The sequence below is a fragment of the Macaca nemestrina genome, chromosome 4 (assembly GCF_043159975.1).
Source record: "Macaca nemestrina isolate mMacNem1 chromosome 4, mMacNem.hap1, whole genome shotgun sequence".
Classification (NCBI taxonomy): domain Eukaryota; kingdom Metazoa; phylum Chordata; class Mammalia; order Primates; family Cercopithecidae; genus Macaca; species Macaca nemestrina.
Genome location: NC_092128.1, coordinates 102144383 through 102163577, shown reverse-complemented (window position 1 = coordinate 102163577; position 19195 = coordinate 102144383). Strand labels below are relative to the sequence as shown.

The 19195-nt window shown below is 39.2% G+C and overlaps 1 protein-coding gene and 1 long non-coding RNA gene across 3 annotated transcripts in view; one reads left to right on the top strand and one right to left on the bottom strand.

The window, feature by feature from the left end:
• Positions 1–19195, bottom strand: part of ITPRID1 (ITPR interacting domain containing 1) — a 95715-nt gene that overhangs the window by 16453 nt on the left and 60067 nt on the right. Inside the window, exons 9-10 of the mRNA XM_024790826.2 lie at positions 1807–1889; positions 53–1357 (exon numbers count right to left, since the gene is read on the bottom strand). Of these exons, the coding sequence (XP_024646594.2) occupies positions 53–1357; positions 1807–1889 (1388 nt within the window). The remainder of the gene's footprint in view (positions 1–52; positions 1358–1806; positions 1890–19195) is intronic.
• Positions 589–19083, top strand: LOC105475824 (uncharacterized). Of its 2 annotated transcripts, none has more exons than XR_983681.2 (4): positions 589–703; positions 8144–8320; positions 12519–12602; positions 18896–19083. It is a non-coding gene; the product is annotated as an uncharacterized lncRNA (long non-coding RNA). The 2 variants fall into 2 exon arrangements; XR_011622279.1 differs by lacking the exon at positions 18896–19083 and adding an exon at positions 14833–14983.

Sequence of the window (19195 nt, the reverse complement as noted above, 5' to 3'; positions counted from 1 at the left end):
TGTTTATCATGGGTGCATTTGCCTCTCCATCTTTGCAAGTGTGAACACTTACGGAACATAGCTCCCTCACTGTAGTGTCCTGAAGGGCTTTCAAAGTCGTCATGAACTGGGCTTCCTGGTGACCAGTGAGTGAGCAGAGGGAGTGCCTACAGACTGAGGGTTCAAGGCCAGGGCTTTGCCTCTCCCAGTGGCAGTGGGAGTGGTGATGACAGCAGATGCAGCAGTGGGCGGGTATAGCATGGCAGGTGCCCAATGGGCAGATACTAGGGAAGCCTGAGTCTAGAGAGACGGATTTGGTGAGGGGCTGGGGCCCATGTGTCAAGGCCTTGTTGCTTGGAACTGAACAGAAATGCCAGGGCCTGGGCTCACATACAAAAGTCTGAATGGAAGCATCATTGTACTGTCTTGCTTCTGTCCCCAGTCTTGGTTCTGTTGTGGTAACAGGATCACACATAGTGCATTCTAAAGATGTTCCTCTGGGACCAGTCCCCAAGGACACAGCACCCTGAGCAGCCGACACCAGGTTGGAGGACATCTGGGTCACTACAGACCTGGAGTTGCCAGTATTTAAAGGAAGGTTTTCCATCTCAGCTTCTGGCCTAGGTAGTATCTGACCCAAAGTACAAGACCTTGACTTCACCTGGGCAGGATCTCCAGGCAGTTTATGGAGGTGGAGAATGGGCTTTTCAGATGTTTGAGCAAGGTCAGTGGCATAAGGTATGATTTCACTGTGCTTGGGGAGACACTGTGATGAGCTTTCTGGTGCCAGTAAGCTGTGGTTGGTGTCAGGACAGAGTCCACTGCTTTCCTCTTCTCTTGGGGCCTCAGAGTCAACATGAAGGAACTTGTCTTGAGTATGATCATTTCCAGGTGATCTTTGAGACTCAAAGTGGTGGCTTTGCACTTTGCCAGCCCCCTCAAGCCTCAGAAAACTATCCTGCATTTCTGTGATGCGGGTTATCATAAACCCCAGAGGATGATCATATTTGGAAGTGGCTGTGGATCCGGTAACCTCATATTCATTGTGGGACATTGGCAGAAGCTGCCGCAGATGGCTGTCTTTCCTTGGGTGTTCTCCCCTCATGGTGGTCTTGGCACAGGCCATGTCTGGGATATACAGCTCTGGTGGCTCCTCCATGGCCTCAAGCAGAAACTCTTCCTCCACCACAGATGCTGAGGCCTTTTCTTCCAAGGCACTCGTGTCTTGGCTTGAAAAATATGCGCTCGCCCTACTCTTGGAATCTGGCCCATCTGACTGTAGTTGATAGTCCTGGGATGATCCTACGCTGTGACTCTGATCTCTTGGTTTTCTACCACCATTCTCAGCAGGACTCTGGCTGCTTGGCAAGGAAGGCATCTGTAGAGGAAACCAGGACAAAGGGAAACAGGTCAGGAAGTGGAGGAGGCAACAGGTTTAAGGCGAGATTTTCTTCTTGTCATTGCCATTAGGAGTGTTTTGTCATTGACTCCTTAGGAGTCAGGAGACAAGGGTTGCAACATTAGGTTTTGCATCTGTTTACCACTTTACCAAGGTCCTCCTCTCTAGGGGGCTCAGCTTCCTTGCTTAGAAAAATCAAAAGGAAAGGAAGGCCACACTTTCTGGCACCTTGTCTAATATGACTCCATCTTCCCCTGCCCCTTGGGTGCAGGTGGTTTGTGCCTTCTCAAGCTTTCCAGCTGTGGCTTGATTTAAAACACCCCTCTTTCTGAGTTAGCTGTGAGTGAGGTTTGGGTGGCAGCCTGGTTGATAGGGCTGAAGTGGGATGTGAGGGATGAGCAACATGGCCCTGTTCCAAACCCTCCTACCTGGAGGGGCAGCGGTTCCAGTGGGTCCTCCAGGAACCCACTGCTGTCAGACTGGCAGCTATTTGCTCTGTCCACCCTGGCACCTGCAGAAGGAAAAAGGTCTTTAGGTTATTAAAGGGAAAACATGCGGCCAGCAGGACTGGGATCAACCCCTCTAGGTGCCTGACACACCATGGATCCTGCAGAAATGCCCACTGTGTGGAAGAAAAAACAAATGAAGGAATTCCAAGGATGTTTTTTTCTCAATTGTCAGAGAGCTCACATAAAATTGCATCACTGGTTTCCTGATACAAAGAATAAAACATGAAACGAAGGAAAAGAAACTAATGTCTCTCAAAACCAAAGAACAATATGGTTGTGAGATGAATCTTTAGTAAGGGAAAGAAAATCCAGAAGGAAACACATATGCCTTAAATGCCACACTAATAAAATAATAAAAGACCACATTTTATATATTTGTGTGTGTGTATATATATATATTCTTGTTCTTTTTACTAAAATTTGGATAAGGACCCTTTGCTAGCTGCAGCTGTATTATTTCTATGACTACAAGTTTGTGCTCGTGCTTTAGATCACTGCTCTTGTCACCAGGAGAGGCTGGGACATGCAGAGAAAGGGCAAAGTCACATGTGGGCAGGTTATGACTTTGTAAACAGGAGCATCCATGAAATGTTAAATCTATCTGTAGATTCTTATGTAAATATTAAGTTATATATTGTGGGGGAAATAGTTGGCTACCAGAGTGTCTCCATGCTAAAGATTAAATTATGGAATTTTTTTTCTCTTCTTTAATGAGAAATGCTTTCAGTTATAACACAGTATAGGCTCTAATAGGCAGTCTCTCAGGAGGAGGGGGGTTGCAAGGTGGCCTCCTCAGAATACAAGGAGCAGAGGGAGGAGCTTTGTCTGTCCTGGGAGAAGATTGGTTATGTGTTTGGGAGGTGAATTAAAAGGAAACAGTTCATCGTCCTTAGATATAATGCTTGAGTATTTGGTACCTAAGTGATAAATAGGGGATTTGCCTTTGCTTGAACAACCGCTGAAGAAGAGTTCAAGGGAGGGAAATGATCCTAGCCTCTGCTTAGATCTCTGCTGGACCTCACCTTGAAGGACAGTTCCACTCACAAGAGCAGCATCATTCTTCTCCCTTTGGGCAACAATCCCCAAGATCCTTAACGGTCCATGTGTCTGAGCAAAGACAGCAAGTGGAGACAGTCCCACAGGTGGCCGACCCAGCCCAAAGCCCAGCTAGCTCAGCCTGAGGCCAAAGTCAAGAGAAAGTAACAGCTCAATTTTGTATAATTAAACATTATAAACTCCATATTCTTTAATTCAGCCTCAAACCTAACTAAAAGCTAAAAATCAGAGGGCATACATTTTAAAATAGCTCAATCCTAGAGAGATTGAGAAACTTTGAGCAAAATTTTGAGAATGCTTATCTTTGGCCTCGCCATTGCCTCTTGTTACATAGTTAAGGGTAAAAAAATAGAAAATATTTGCAAGTCATAGATCTATATGAGACTTCTGCTTCTGGAAAGCTGTAGTAATAGGGACTAGATTTTTCCTCGTACCCGAACCAGCTGAAAAACTAGACAAGATATGTTAAAAAAAAAAATGGTTTTCAAGACAGTGGACCTCAGACAGTTATAGACAGCAGCCCTTGAGAGACAGGAATAAGTGATGTGATGTAAACCCTATAGTTACCCAGCTTAGTGCTTTGAGAGAGTTTACAGGTCTTGGCATGAGAAGGGGGAACCCAGGCTGAGCCTGGCAGACACATGAAGCTGAGGAAACAGAGCTAGGAGTCCAAAAAGACTGAGCCAGCTAGAGTTCAAATGGCACATAGAGGAGAAGAAGGAGCTGCACACAGAGAGAACTCTAAGAGAGTCTCCCTTGAGTATTCAGCTGAGTACTGATGAGCTCATGCATGTGAAAAACCACCAAAAGCTGGGAAGAGAACCACCAGAAAGGATCAGGGGAAACACTGCCCAGTACTCATCCAGAGCCTGGAATAGGGAATGCGCCCACCAGCCAGATGCAAAACCTTCTATTTCACAGGACATTGAGGGGTAGAATACTCAGAAGTGTTTTGCTTCAGGAGTAAGAAATAATTAGCCTTAGAATGACCACTGCTCTGGTCTCACCCAACGAGCCTTAAAAGCAAGACCTGAAAGAATTAAACTGTTTCCAAGTAACTTAATTGTGTCCGAGATATAAGCAAAAGAATATTTATGGGAATATAGTACTATCTACCACCTATATGGTCTAACATATTTTACCTATATGGTAAAATCCAAATGTCTGGCATATATTAAAAAATATCAAGTGTGCAAAGAAGCTGGAACATATGATCCATTATGAGGAGAAAAAAATCAATCAATAGAAACCACCCTATTACTAATGCTGATCTTAGAATTATCAATTGAGAAAGAGCATTAAAACATTTATTAAAACTATATCCCATATGTTCAAGAAGCTAGAGAAAGATGACCTATGTTAAGTGGAGATATGCAAGATATTTTTAAAAAAACCCAAATTGAACTTCTAGACATGAAAACAACAAAGTCTCCAGTAAAATTTATAATGGATATATGTAGCAGATTAGAGATTGCAGAAGAAAAGATTAGTAATATTTCAAAGAAAAGTTTGTTTCACAAAGTCCAACTAACTCCAAGCACCAGAAACATGAAGAAAAATACACTAAAGCACATAAAAATCAAATTACTAGCCAGGCGCAGTGGCTCACTCTTGTAATCTCAGCACTTCGGGAGGCCGAGGCAGGCAGATGACCTGAGGTCAGGAGTTCAAGGTCAGCCTGGCCAACATGGTGAAACCCCGTCTCTACTAAAAATACAAAAATTAGCCGGCATGGTGGTGCATGCCTGTAATCCCAGCTACTTGGGAGGCTGAGGCAAGAGAATCACTTGAACCCAGGAGGTGGAGGTTGCAGTAAGCTGAGATTGTGTCACTCCACTCCAGCCTGGGTGACAGAGCAAGTCTCTGTCTCAAAAACACAAACAAACAAAAAACAAAAACAAAAGAAAGAAAAATTACCCAACGCCAATTACTTTTTATAAAAATCCTTAAAATCAACCAGAGAAAAGGAACATTAAATATAGAGTTAAAAAAGACAAGGATGGCAGATTTCTCCTTGGAAATAATCCAAGTAAGAAGACAGTTGAGTAACATCTTTAGGGTATTGAAAGAAAAAAATCATGTGGGTAAGCATTGAATATTTTATTTATTTATTATCTACATCTTTAAAAAAGATAATTGACTATTTAAACAAAAAAAATTAACAATGTTGTGTGGGATTTATAACAAAGACCTAGAAGAGTCTACAAACATAAACACCTGTTACTATAAAACTGAATAATGTGTAGAAAAGGTGCTGCCTGAGAGATTTTCCTTTAACTCTGATGTGTGACTTTTACAGAACCTTTAACCTGAGTAATAGAACAGCTGTTCACTGTTGTCAGAGGAAATAGCATATACTCACTATATATTTATTATAAGAAATTTACTAGTGTAATATTTAAGACTTCACCACCATTGTTATAATTAGTTCAATCCATATTAAAACTTTTCAGTTTCCTTTAGGATTAGCAAAAATACCACCTGTTTTCCTCCTTATATCAACTGTGGGTACGAAATTCATGATGATTCTTGTAGTAACCTTTCAAAAGCTCAATGCAGAACTTTAAATGTTTTTTCAGTACTATGCAAACGGCCCTGCACACTTTGATGGGAGCCCCTCTGCTTAATAACCTGTTGAGTGGGCAGCCCATCCTGAAGAATTTTCCACACAAACTTCCTGTTAAACGCTCCCTTTCTGTGCTTCTGGGCCCACAGCCTGTTAGTACTCCCGAGGTCTCTGCAGTAGACAAAGTATGGGATAGGACAGCATGAGACAGAACTAACTTCCACTCCTCATTCCCACTCCCAGACTATAGAGGCATTAGGGGAACCAAAGATATTCAGCAGAAGAGGTTGAACCTTGGTGAAAGATGGACAAGACAGACTTTGGAACCTCTAGCTGTTTCTATATGTTTTGATGCAAGATTTGCACAACAAACTGTGAAGCACTCTCCATGCATCATTATTGTTATTTCAAATTTTCAAAAAATTTCTAAGCAGTTACTATTCTTGAATATAAGCTTCATATGCAATGGTTGCTATTCCCCATTTTACAACGCATGGATGAAATTTTACATTAGAACACGAGGACAGAGTGATATGTTAGAGCCCATTTGTCCATGTGCTGGCTGGTTTATACCAATTTGGTTGATATGGTATAGCTATGTCCCCACCCAAATCTCATCTTGAATTGTAGTTGACATAATCCTCACATGTCATGGCAAGGACCTGGTGGGAGGTAATTGAATTATGGGGGCGGTTCCCCCACCCATGCTGTTCTTGTGACAGTGAGTGAGTTCTCATGAGATCTGATGGTTTTATAAGCATCTGGCATTTCCCCTGCTGGCTCTCATTCTCTCTCCTGCTGCCCTGTGAAGAGGTGCCTTCTGCCATGATTGTAAGTTTCTTGAGGCCTCCCCAGCCATGCAGAACTGTGAGTTAATTAAACCTCTTTTCTTTTTTAAAAAATTATTTTAAGTTCCAGGGTACATATGCAGGATGTGCAGGTTTGTTACATATGTAAACGTGTGCCATGGTGGTTTGCTGCACATATCGACCAATCACCTAGGTATTAAACCTACAATGCATTAGGTATTTTTCCAGTTGCTCTCCCCTGACCCCCACCCTCCCCTGACAAGCCCCAATGTGTGGTGTTCCCCTCCCTGTGTCCATGTGTTCTCATTTAAACCTCTTTTTTTATATATATATAAATTACCCAGTCTCAGGTATTTCTTCATAGCAGCATGAGAATGGCCTAATACACTGGTCCAAATGAAAATAAACAACCACAAACAAAGGGTCCCTAAAAGGTAGAAAGAGTAATTTCCTCCAAAAGAGGTATACTTGTGATATAACTGTTGCCTTTCATTAACTGTACTTGTGTAAAGCACAAAAAACAAACCAATCTCTGAAACTCACTTAAGCAGTAAAAAATCAGACATTGAGAACCTCACTTAGATGATGAGATCAAATGGTGGAATTGGGCATAGTTCTCCCAGGTGAATAGGCTTATTTATCTTGTGTTTGTTTTAGAAGTGAAATGCATGCATCTCAATCATTTTGAGAGATTCACCAAGCAAAATGTGGGCCAGGTTACTGATGGTTTAGTTTCTTCAAGAGGCTAAAAATCCTTTCTCCACATAGAGTACCTTTCCAACAACTAGACTATGTGCATCTAGATATAGGATTTCCAAATTCTAAATATTCCCTTAGGATCGTAGAAATTAAATGAGGCAAAGGATGAGAAATCACCTAGCTCAGAATGGCCATGATGGATTATTAAACAAACAGACAAATACAAATGTACATCGTTTATCACTCCCACACCCTCACACCTAATATGTAATACAATATATCACACCTAATATGTAATACATTGCCTTTGGGGAAGGCAATATGGCATCTGGCAAGAGTAATAGAAGTGGTACCAGCACGCCTGGCCAACCCCACCCAGTTCCTTCAGCTAGCTAAGCCAAGACTGGGGGAACTTGAGACGTCTCATTACCTCTAGTGATATTTTCCCTAGGCACTCAATATGCTGAAGGAGCCACAGTTCTTCCTTACTCCGCTCCAGTGGGGCCTTGACCTCCCACCTGGCACCTACCAGTCCTTTCCCTCCAGCTAGATCTTATCACCTAAGCGTTCTACTGCTGGCTGAATCCTGTTCCAAAACAGTTGTGTAAATGGAATCCTTCACCACCACCAAGCCCTGCACAATTTTTTTCATGTCTCCTTAGACTGCTGGTTCCCCCATCCTGCCTATCCCATAGCTCAAGGGGGTCCACTTCTGTACACCGAATGCTATTGAAATCTAGTTAGGCTCCATGCTGAGTCATCTAGAAAAGTCGAAGCCTGCTCTACTGGGGTCCGATTCTGACTCTCTCACTTAGAGGCTGTGTGATCTGGAGCTTGTCACTTACTCTCTCTGAGTCTGTCTCCTCATAGGGAAAATAATGAATATGGTAATACTATGTTACTTGTGAGGTTGCAATAAGGATAATATCCAATAATATATTTCTAATAATATATAGGCTATATAATGTTATATGTAAATTTTTGCTGCAGGACATCATTAATATCTATTATAACTCAATCTTCATATCATTACTAATAATCATGGTTAATATTAATATTAATTAGAAATTACCTTTTTCAGCACACAACTGTCTTCATGGAGATAAATTTTTACCCTCCCAATTAGGGGGACCCTGCTTGGGACAGGACTACTCTACTGACTTGTGAGTTGGGAAACATTTCTGCCTAGGAGACAGATGCCTCAGGCACTTTGATGGAATAATCACCAGATGGCAGCATTACACCAACCACAGAGTGGAAGACCCCGGTCCCTGCCAAAGGACCTTTGGAACGGCTAAAATTAGTAAGAAAAGTCAACCTGCTTTTCTGGGCTGGGCTAGTAACAAAAGCTTCTGAATTCTAGGTGGAAAGTTCATGTTTAAAATAGTCTGAGTTCATAGAAGCTAGGAAATTGAAAGATACGTAGGAAGAGGGAGAAAAAGCAAAGAGGTGACGGGGTGTGAAGTGTGATAAAGTTGTGTACAGCAAGAGAAATGTTTCAACCTCAGACTGTTTGAAGTTAACTGTCTTCCTCAATCAATTCTACTTTACCTATTTCATTGTCAAGTTCCTATCTCTTCTGTCCTCCAATGGCACAAAATTCTGTGACAGCTCTGTGGTGAAGCTGAGTCACCAAGCAAGTTAGCCTAGAGTTGGAATGGACATTAGAGATTAGGCCCAAACCAATGCTTTTAGGAGCTGGGCAGGTGGCATAAGTATGTGGAACAGCTAGGCTTCAGGACAATGGGCGGTAGTGTGAATTGTTTGGACCAGAGAGCAGTTGTTCCTTTGAAGGCATTTTACAAAATTAATTTTCAATGTTTCGTAGAACAAACAAAACCTCTCTATGTTCCCCAGGTTGGAAGACAGGATGGTGCCACCTCCCTTCCAGAACATTCCTTATAGATGGTTGTTTAGCTAGTGCTTACTTTTGGTGACAAGCAATGACTCCTATCTGGTCAGAGCGCATCATACATTTTAGGAAATTTGTCTTTGTATTGGCCACCCCTACCTTAGCATTTTACATTTGTCGGTCATAGCTCTGTTCCTTGGAGTAGTGCAGAACGTGTCAAACTCCTTTCCCAAAGACAGCTCACTTGGACTCTCCAGGCCTTTCTCCTCAGCGTAAATCTCCCCAGACCCTGCCGGTCACAGTGGCTCACGCCTGTAATCCTAGCACTTTGGGAGGTTGAGGCAGGCGGATCACGAGGTCAGAAGATAGAGACCATCCTGGTCAACATGGTGAAGCCCCGTCTCTACTAAAAATATAAAAATTAGCTGGGCATGGTGGCGCCCGCCTGTAATCCCAGTTACTAGGGAGGCTGAGGCACGAGAATCGCTTGAACCAGGGAGTCGGAGGTTGCAGTGAGCCAAGATCGCGCCACAGCACTCCAGACTGGTGACAGAGGGAGACTCCATCTCAAACAAATAAATACATAGAAATAAAAATCTCCCCAGACCCTTTAAATCAGCCCTCACAGGGCAGGCTTTTCAGGCTGTTTGTGTCTTGTACTTTTGAATAGGCTCTTACTTAATGCTTGCTGTAAAACTGTCACCCAGCTGGGCTTCAGTAGTAGGGATCATGGTCTGGCCAACACGGAAAGGAGGGGACTGCGCTCTTTTCCTACTTCTAGATTTCACTTCCATACACACAGCCTAAGGCTGTGTTAGTTAGTCAGAAGTTGTGTTCCCAGTGTTGGGTTACACTGATAACAGTCTCTATTTTGAAATCAATAAATAAATGTTTTGAAACCTAAGTGAATGATTTAGTTTATATCCTTCTGCAATTTGATCTAGCTTGTTTGGGAACATGGTTCCATCCTGTCATGGATAATTTTTATTTTTATTTATTTATTTATTTTGAGAAGGAGTCTCGCTCTGTTGCCCAGGCTGGAGTGCAGTGGTGTGATCTCGGCTCATTGCAACCTCTGCCTCCCAGGTTCAAGTGATTCTCCTGTTTCAGCCTCACAAGTAGCTGGGACTACAGGCGCCAGCCACCACACCTGGCTAACTCTTTGTCTTTTTAGTAGAGATGGGGTTTCACCATGTTAGCCAGGATGGTCTCGATCTCCTGACCTCATGATCCACCTGCCTCAGCTACCCAAAGTGCTGGGATTACAGGTGTGAGCTACTATGCCCAGCCTCTGTCAAGGATAATTTTAACCTTCATTCTGAAATTGATTTGTGGATTTGTGTTGTCTATGACATTAAAAAACATTCTTGCTGTAGGACAAGTCACTGTTAATATTCTGAAGAGAATAAGCCACAGAGAAAGAGCATGGTGGAACCTTCTACTGGAAACCTTCATTCCTAGCAGGTGGTCACTGGGACCCGCAAGGTCCTACACTGTGCTAGATACTGGTCAGCCAGTGTCAACAAAGGTACCTGCCATCATGGAGCTTATATTTATCTTGACTCTCATCCTAAAGCTGAAGAAAGACTGAAAATATTAGTAATTATGGAAAATAATCCTGAGACAAGTTAATTCTTTTTCTATACCAAAAGTCTTGGGCAGAAGGGTCTCTATCCTATGAAGATTTCTACATAATATTTTAATAACTTCTATTAGCACTCTCCTGAAGTTTTGGTTTCAAGGTCTTACAGCCTAGGGATTCTTCCCTTCCTCTCTTCCTCCCTTCTTTCCTTCCTTCCATTGCTCCAGGTCTAGCAGTCCCTTTGTTCTTCAGTCAAAATAACCTTCCTTCATCATTTAAAAAAAAATCTGCTTCTCTGAAATTAACTTATCTTTGGCTCAATACTCTTGCTTTTCAGTATTACAGAAGTAATACAAGGTGGTAAAGAAAATTTGGAAAAATAAAAAATCATAAATAAAAAATAAAGATCATTATAACTTAACCATGTAAGAAAATGACTAAAATATTTCTATGTATTTTCTATGTATTTTGATTAAGGACATTTTGTTTGTGCACATTTATATGTCTGTGTTTTGTAAAATAATAATCCTAATACACATTTTGTATCTTGTTTCTTTTAATATAATGTGAATTTTTCTTATCAAAAATTATGATTTGTGTGTCTGTGTGTGCCGCACACGTGTGTGTTTGTGAGCACATGCCTTTTTCCCCAGATTTTGGTAGCATAATTGTGCCACTTCCGTAAAAAACAATTGATAGGTTTCTCTTTTTATTTCTCTGCTCTTCAACAGCTTCTTGGAAGTCTTAGATAGTATTATTTTCTTATAATGTTAAAAGAGCTTAGCCATAAAACTGCTGACAATTGTATACCTTAAAAGATGAAACTCTTTAAAAACTTTTAATTTCTTCAATAGTTATTGATATTTTGGGATACCTACTTCTTGAGTTAATAACTTGTTTTTCTAATGTCACCAACTGAACAATTTATATTCATTCTATATTCTCTAAAAAGACTGTTTCTACCTCTCATCATAGCTTTGACCTTACTTTATACATTTGTGTGTGTGTGTGTATATATATATATACTTTTTAAATTTAGCATTATCTAATAATGTTGTAATTCCTGTTTTCTTTTTGTTATCATTGATATACTTTTTGGTATATTTTGCCCATTCATTTTGCTTTTAATGTCTCTTTGATTCCTTATTTTAAATGTGGATAAAATTTCTTAATGACTTTTTGAGTCTTTTTCTTTGTAGGTTCATTTATTCCATCTATAACTGTTTTCATAAGCTATGTATTTATTCTTATTGTTTGTAATTTTACATGTATTTTTATAACTGATTGGTAGAGTAAATATGTGACATACTCGATGCAAATTTTCCCTCTTGTTCTGAAAGTAGGCATCACTACTAATCCATAATCCAGTCTTTTCTGCTGAGCTGAAATTCAGCCTCAGAATCTTTATTAGTTCAACATTACTAATAGCTAATACTAATCAATGAGAATTGGGACACAAGTTTTAATCTATTTGTCATCCTACTGGTGTATTAATAAAGACAGAGTATAACTTCACATTTAAGTAGACTGGATTTTGAACTATATCATAAATTGTTATCTCAGAGACTTAAATGAGGATTAAAGGAGATAATGTAAAACACTTAGCATAGTGCCTGGCACTCAATATTTGTTGGTATTACTAATATGATTAATTTTCAACGTTTATTCTTTTGCCAAGTAGACTATATTTTCTTTGATGGCCTTTTTTCCTCTGGTAATGTAGAACACATATAACAAATACTATGTTTTTAAATTTAATTAGTAGTAACATCAAAAATTCAAACATATTTCAAATACCAAGAATTAAACAAGTACCTATTGACTCCCCAATTAATCAGTATTTATTGATAATTTCATTTTCTTCTGTCATTCAGCTTTCTCTGATATAATCTAGGATTTTAGATCTAGCAATTTTGTGTGTGTGTGTTTCTTCTCTTTCAAGAATATTCATGATATTTACATTATGTTTGTATATTTTACAATTCTTTAGACTTTGCCTAACTGTCCTTTTAAGCAAGACTTCCTAATTCAGTAGGCTGGTGTACATCTTTGACATTTCTTTTTCAGGAAGAATATATGGATGTTCTATTTCCTGAGGCCATTCTTATCTGAAGTGTTCCTTCTTATGACAACTTGAAAGGTACACAATTTGTAAGTTGCAAAATTTCTACTTTAAAATGCAACTATGCACCTCCACTATCTTCTGGCATCTAATATGAGGATGCTTTTTGAGAGGAGAGTGATCTAGGAAAACACTCTCTATTGGACCCATGGTCTGACCATTGTATTTTGAAAAATAAAATTCACACTGCTTCCTCTGGCATCTTTTCATACCATTTTCTTAAAAACTGTCATATCAAAATACTACCATAAAAATTGTTGAAAAATATCCTTTAGAGTAATATGTTCAGAGTGCGCAACCTAATGATAACTGTTCCTATTCCTCCTGCCTACAAGCTGTTTCTGCCCAGGGGAAGGAAAACAGGCCATTGTGCCTGGAGCTTCGTGGCATGGAGTAATCCGTGGTTTGGTCATGCAGGGACTTGTAATGAAGCAAGTTAGAATCTTAATCCAATTAAATATTTCTGAAACAGAACACTTACATGAATCTATAAAGATTGTATCGTTTAAACAAACATGTCTTCTTTGTCTACATAGATACTTATTAGATATTCCTGAGACAAAAAGGAGGACAGATCTGATTTTGAATAGCAAATGTGCATACAATGTCCTGGAAGAATGCAATGACAAATTTTAATTTAGATCCAGTGTTTACTCATATTTTACAGAAAAGAAGGATAGAAGCTTCCAGGGCTGAATGAACAATGTCCCATGACCACTTGAGACAATAGATAGGTTTCAAATTTTGTAATGCCAATTTTTTTTTTGAGACTTTAATTTTTCTACTGATTCAAGTGCTGTAGTTCTAGTGATAACCAGTTTAAATGTTTTTGTTTTTGTTTTTTCCTTTTGTGAAGCTGGCTGGGAGCAAACATTGTCCTTGTTGAGTTCACTGGTTGATTGGCAGAGATTACATCAAATGTTCAGACAGTAAGAAGAAATAGTCCTTTTACACAGTAGCCCAATTCCTCAAGTTTTGTTGTTACCAAGCTGAAGAACTAAAGTTTCCATCAAGAATTGCACTTATGCTTCTCTTCCTAGCTGCATTCTGGGGGACAGATGTGGGACTCCTGGCTCCATCAGAGTCAGAAGGCATTCTTAGGGAGACCAGTTATTTGTTTGCTATTCTCCGTTTGTCCTTCCTTGCCCCTGTTATCTTCTATTCTGATCGTTCTCTGCCCTGCCTGTGCTCCAGGCTTTCTCTTGTGTTCCATCAATGGGAGGCACCAGTAGGAGTAGGAGATTGAAGGGCAGAAGAAAGGGCATGGATTATTTATTGACCACTCCCTCTTTCAGGGCACTTTTTGAAAATGACTGCCATCCTTTATTGTGAGAGCTCTTTTTGAGAAGTCTCTCTTCTCAGGCTCCAACTTTCACAGGCTCCAGTAGCTGGCTCCCTCTGCTTTTTTAGTCCTGGGGTGACAATGACTTTCTGCTCTTATTAACCTTAAGGTGCTTCCACATTTCCTGTTGGTTCCTTGAATCCCACCCACTTCAGTAAATAGCCCCTTTCTAAAACTCTCTTCAGTTAAACCCTTTTGGATATGCTCTTTCCTACCTGAATGATACTCATAGTACAATAACCAGACAACTTAACTTAGTATTCACTTAATATTGTATCTTTTCATTTTAATTCCAATTAATCTCCTTTTTAATAAAAAGGAAGTTTTTGTTTTTAGGGACATCAACCACCCAAGCTTGGAAGAAAGATGTGCAGAGGATTGAGACACTGCTTTCCATCTCTGTCAAGTTTAGTCACTTTCATTTGTGACCTGTTTACCTGCATTTTTTTTTTTTTGAGACAGCGTCTTGCTCTGTTGCTCAGGCTGGAGTGCAGTGGCATGATCACAGCTCACTGCACAGCGTTGACCTCCTGGGCTCAAGCAATCCTCCTGCCTCAACCTCCTGAGATGCTGGGACTACAGGTGTGCACCACCCCATTGGACTAATTTTTTATTTCTTTGTAGAGATGGGGTATTGGCATGTTGCCCAGGCTGGTCTTGAACTCCTGTGCTCCAGTGATCCTCCTGCCTTGACCTCCCAAAGGGCTGGGATTATAGGCATGAGCCACCATGTGTGGTCTTCATTTGCATTTTGATGATTCTCTAAAGAATATCTTCCATGATGTCACTCTTTTTTGTTTGCATCACCAGCATTACTTTTTACTGATTCCAACCCATTTTAAATTTTGATAAAATTATTTTATACAGTCTCACTTATTCATGTAACAATAATTTACTGATTGGCTGCTCTGTGCCAGGCACTGCATGGACAACGGGGAATACCGAAAGACACAGCCCAGCCATTCAGGAGCTTCTCCAGCGGACAAAATCGAAATAAGAATAAAATAAACAGTAATGGAAAACACTAGGAGTGCTTTGGAATTGTATTTAATAGTAATAAAAAATACTCCAGAACACCTTCCTCAACATATGTGTTTTAGACATACATAATTCATAAGGCATACCGCCTAAGCATTGAAATAAAATAAATAATCTTCAAGCTGGGTGACCATCCACTTTCTAGAAGAAAGCTTGCTATATTTATTTGTTTATCCCACAAATATTTTTCTGTTGGGTGTTTACTGTGTGTTAGGCAATGTGCTAGATTAAGGAATACAATGGAGACTAAGACTGTGCCTCTGCTCTTTCAAAGTTTATAGTCTAATGTTCTGAGAATGAACTCTGAACATGTGTAGTAGCCCTTACAAAGATGAAAACTGCCGCAACAAGAGTTTTGGGGGCACATTTAAAACTGAGTCCATTTGGGGATCCAGAAGCACTGACTCCTCCTTTAGAGCATGGTTTCACCAACATGTCAAAAACTGTTTTGATTCAAATGCTAAAAACTATTCAGAAAAGAAATTCTGAATAACTACTGCAGGAAAAAATATCAAACAGTTGTATCCATCTTTGGGATATTCATTACAGTAAAGGGAAGCATAATACAGAAAGGAAATAGTAAAATGCAAACAGAAATATAGTAGAAAAACTTACTTCTAAGTAGCACCAGATTAATGATAATTTTAAAAGTTATCAGTGACACTTCTTAGAACATAAGGTTACACACCCAAAGTTAAAGCATGATTATGGTCACTAGGTGACTTATTTCCAATGAACTGTTCAAAAGGAGTTACGCAGTTGGCCTAATTTTAAACAAGACATTTTAATATCTTTAGTCACATAAAGTATATTTCATTACTTTATGTGATGCTCTGATTCTTTTTAAAAGAACTTTGCTTTTACAAAAAGAAAGCCCAAAGATGCATACACATAGTCACAGATTTTTAGATGGGATTCGTTTTCCTTTTTTCTTAACAAAACATGTTTTCGCCAAGTTTACAACCCACTTGAACTTCTGTCTGTTCTTTGATTTTAGAATCAACTTGGACTCCTTTTAACACTGGAAAAATCACAGAGTTAGTCATAAAGTTTTTTTTTAAGTCTTAGCAAAGTTTACTGAAGATTTTTATTATCACCAAATTATCTGTAAATAAAAACCCTTCTTACTAACATTCAGTGTACCTGTATCTGAAATACAGTGTTTCAATTTTAGATGAGATCACTTTATTTTAAGCATTTATAAAATAACTTTATAAAGAAAAAAAATTTTTTTAAAGACATTCTAAGAAAAGCTTATTCTAATTCTTTAACTGTCAAAAGAACACTCTTTACAAACTTGACCATTGATTTCCTCAGCATACATGAGGTAAATTTTGGAGACTGAAAATAAATCAGATGTTATTCTTATCAAAATGCTATGATACAGTAACTTTGCCTGCTTTAAGCTTAGCTCCACACATATGGTTTAAACAAAGAATAAGTTAGGAACACGTTACACAGAAAAGTAATTAATGGCAAAATAATAAGAATTGAAAGTTCATCACTGAGGGTTCGGGGTCTGGATTTGCCACCAATCATTGTTGGTGCCTAGAACAAATCACTAACTTTATAGACCTTTCTTTCCTCATATGTAAATTATAAGAGTTTACCTAGAAATCTAGTCATTACGCCTTCTATTTTACAATGGCAAAAATGTGATCACCTGAAAATAGACATAGAAAGGACACCTTTCTTTCATCTCTTTCATTTCGTCGGGGAGGGGGGAGGGGGGAGGGATTGCATTGGGAGTTATACCTGATGTAAATGACGAGTTGATGGGTGCAGCACACCAACATGGCACAAGTATACATATGTAACAAACCTGCACGTTATGCACATGTACCCTACAACTTAAAGTATAATAATAATAATAAATAAATTAAAAAAAAAAAAAAAAAAGAAAGGACACCTTGCCTGTACTTACAAAGAAAAGGAAGAGAACAAAAATTGCTTTTGAAAGACTAATAAAATGTTGTGATTAACACACACAGATTAAAGGTAGTGTCACCATGCTTTAGAAATTGGAAGAAGACAAAGGTCAATATGGAATTAGGGAAGAGAGCAGAGAGGGATTTCCTCTCTCAGACACACTGTAAGGGGATGAAGAATCAGGTCTTCCACAGTGAATCCTAGAATGCTTTGAGTCACCTACTCTCTTGACACATGTGATAAACCATTTTATCCACTTCGGCTTCTTATAACATGCAATCTGCACAGCAAAGTATACTTTATAATAAAGTGACATCCACAACTTATATTTGCAGCATAGAATTTGGGCAGGGCATGCCACTTGGAGTTAGAGGGACCTGGGTTTCATCCTGATGCCAACACTTGCCAGCTGGGTGAACTTGAGCAAGTTGCTTAGCCTTTAAGAGCCTTTGTTTCCTCACTCATAAGCTAAAAATAATTATTGGTAAGCCCTAATACTCAACTATAATTATGGGGTTCTACATTGTGATCCCATTAATATAGGGGAGTTTATGAAATCTGCTTTTTGGCCTTTCTGGACTCCATTTTGGTTTCAAAGCCTTTCCTAACATCATCTCTACCTTTTCCGAGAAGAAGGGGCCCCTGGAGGCATTTTGTCCTGGGATTAGGCTTTGGATCAGGAAAGAAATATTTCCTTTCTTGACCAAAAGATTCATGAAACTTGGGTGTCAAGAATTGGCAACAGCCAGATGCCTCTTCTTCAGTAGCCTAATTAGTAGTGGTGTGCATTAGCGGGAAAGGACAGGGTAGGAACCTCCCAAAGAACAATGTGAATTTGCTCCCTTTGGATTTTCTCATGAACAATCCTAATTATTTGTTATGGGGTATTGGTTGTATTGTTTAGGGAGAAGTGAGGGGGCACAAATTGGGTGCTGGCCGGGGAAGGCATACATGAAGTGAAAAGGCTGATCTTAAGTTTGGGGAAATGGTCACACCTTTGATCTGGGTGACTTACGTCATAGTCCTTGCTCCTATCACAATGATGGGCACCAAGAGGGCTTTAAGGTTTCCTAAAAGTCTGTGAACCTGATAGGCTTCTGTCATCTCTCGGCTTCTTTAGGATCCCATGGAAGCCACAACTACTGGAAATGCTCTGATAGCATCAGTGGTTTCTCTAATGATAATAAATACGTGTGCTTCTAAAATTCATTCCCCACCATTTTCTTTACTACAAATAGAAAAGGGACTTTATTTTCTTTTCCTGCAATGATTTGTAGTGTTAGAAGTAAGTGTAAGTAACTTTCTTCTTAATCAGTCAAATGTTTTCTTCTGAAATTTAAATATTCTTCAAATATTTTATCTTCATTTTCATTTTATCTTTATTATCTTCAATTTCAGCCAAACTCATTGAACTCATTTTAGGTAGAGTAGTATCCTTAAAGTAGTGTGGGGGTGGGAGGGAGCATGAGTATAAACCAGAAAATGACAAGAGTATGGTGGGGTTTTTTTTTTTTTTCTTTAAAAGATGGAGCATTAAATCATTTAGAAGGTAAAAGTTGTCTCTAAAGAGCTCCTGTTAATGGAAGAGACTAATCAGGATGTATTTTCTCTGAAATAATTTTGTCTGAAGTCTTATCTCCACTCACAGTGAAGTTGTTTTTTGTTTGTTTGTTTTTTACAAAAAGCAGAATAGTTTTGATTTTTATACTGATTCACATTTTCTTTTAATTAAACTGTTGGGGAGATTTGGTTATTATTTCAATGACTCTCTTGCCTACCTCAGAAATGCTTAATACTACATAGAGGTATGATATCTTTGGCAATCTAAAATTTAACACTTATTCTTTAATAGCTTATCAATGAAATACTTGTTATTGAGAAACACATTTATATTAATCATCCCCCTTGCAAAGATCTGTCATTTTAAAATTGTTGTTATCTCCATTCTAATTAGAACAGTGCCTCAAACCTACTGAGGTTATAGAAGAAATAATAGGATCTTCCCTTCTCCAGGCTTTCCTTCCTGAAAGATGCCAAATGCTTCAAAAACTGAACAAGTTGATAGATAAATTATACTGGGAGGAGCTCACCCACCACTGAAGTGCAACCATCTTTGGGGTAGCTCCCTCCAGCTGTTTACCACCATGCAGTGGTGCCTAGGAGCAGTTTGTCATAAAGAAAAGAAGAATGCACTTGGAATATAAGCAACAGGAAGTTTGCAGAAGAGAAGATATAATTATCTAGATTGGAATATGACCAGGACAACTACACCATTCCCACAAACCACCAAGAAGGCAAAAAGTAAGCAAGAGA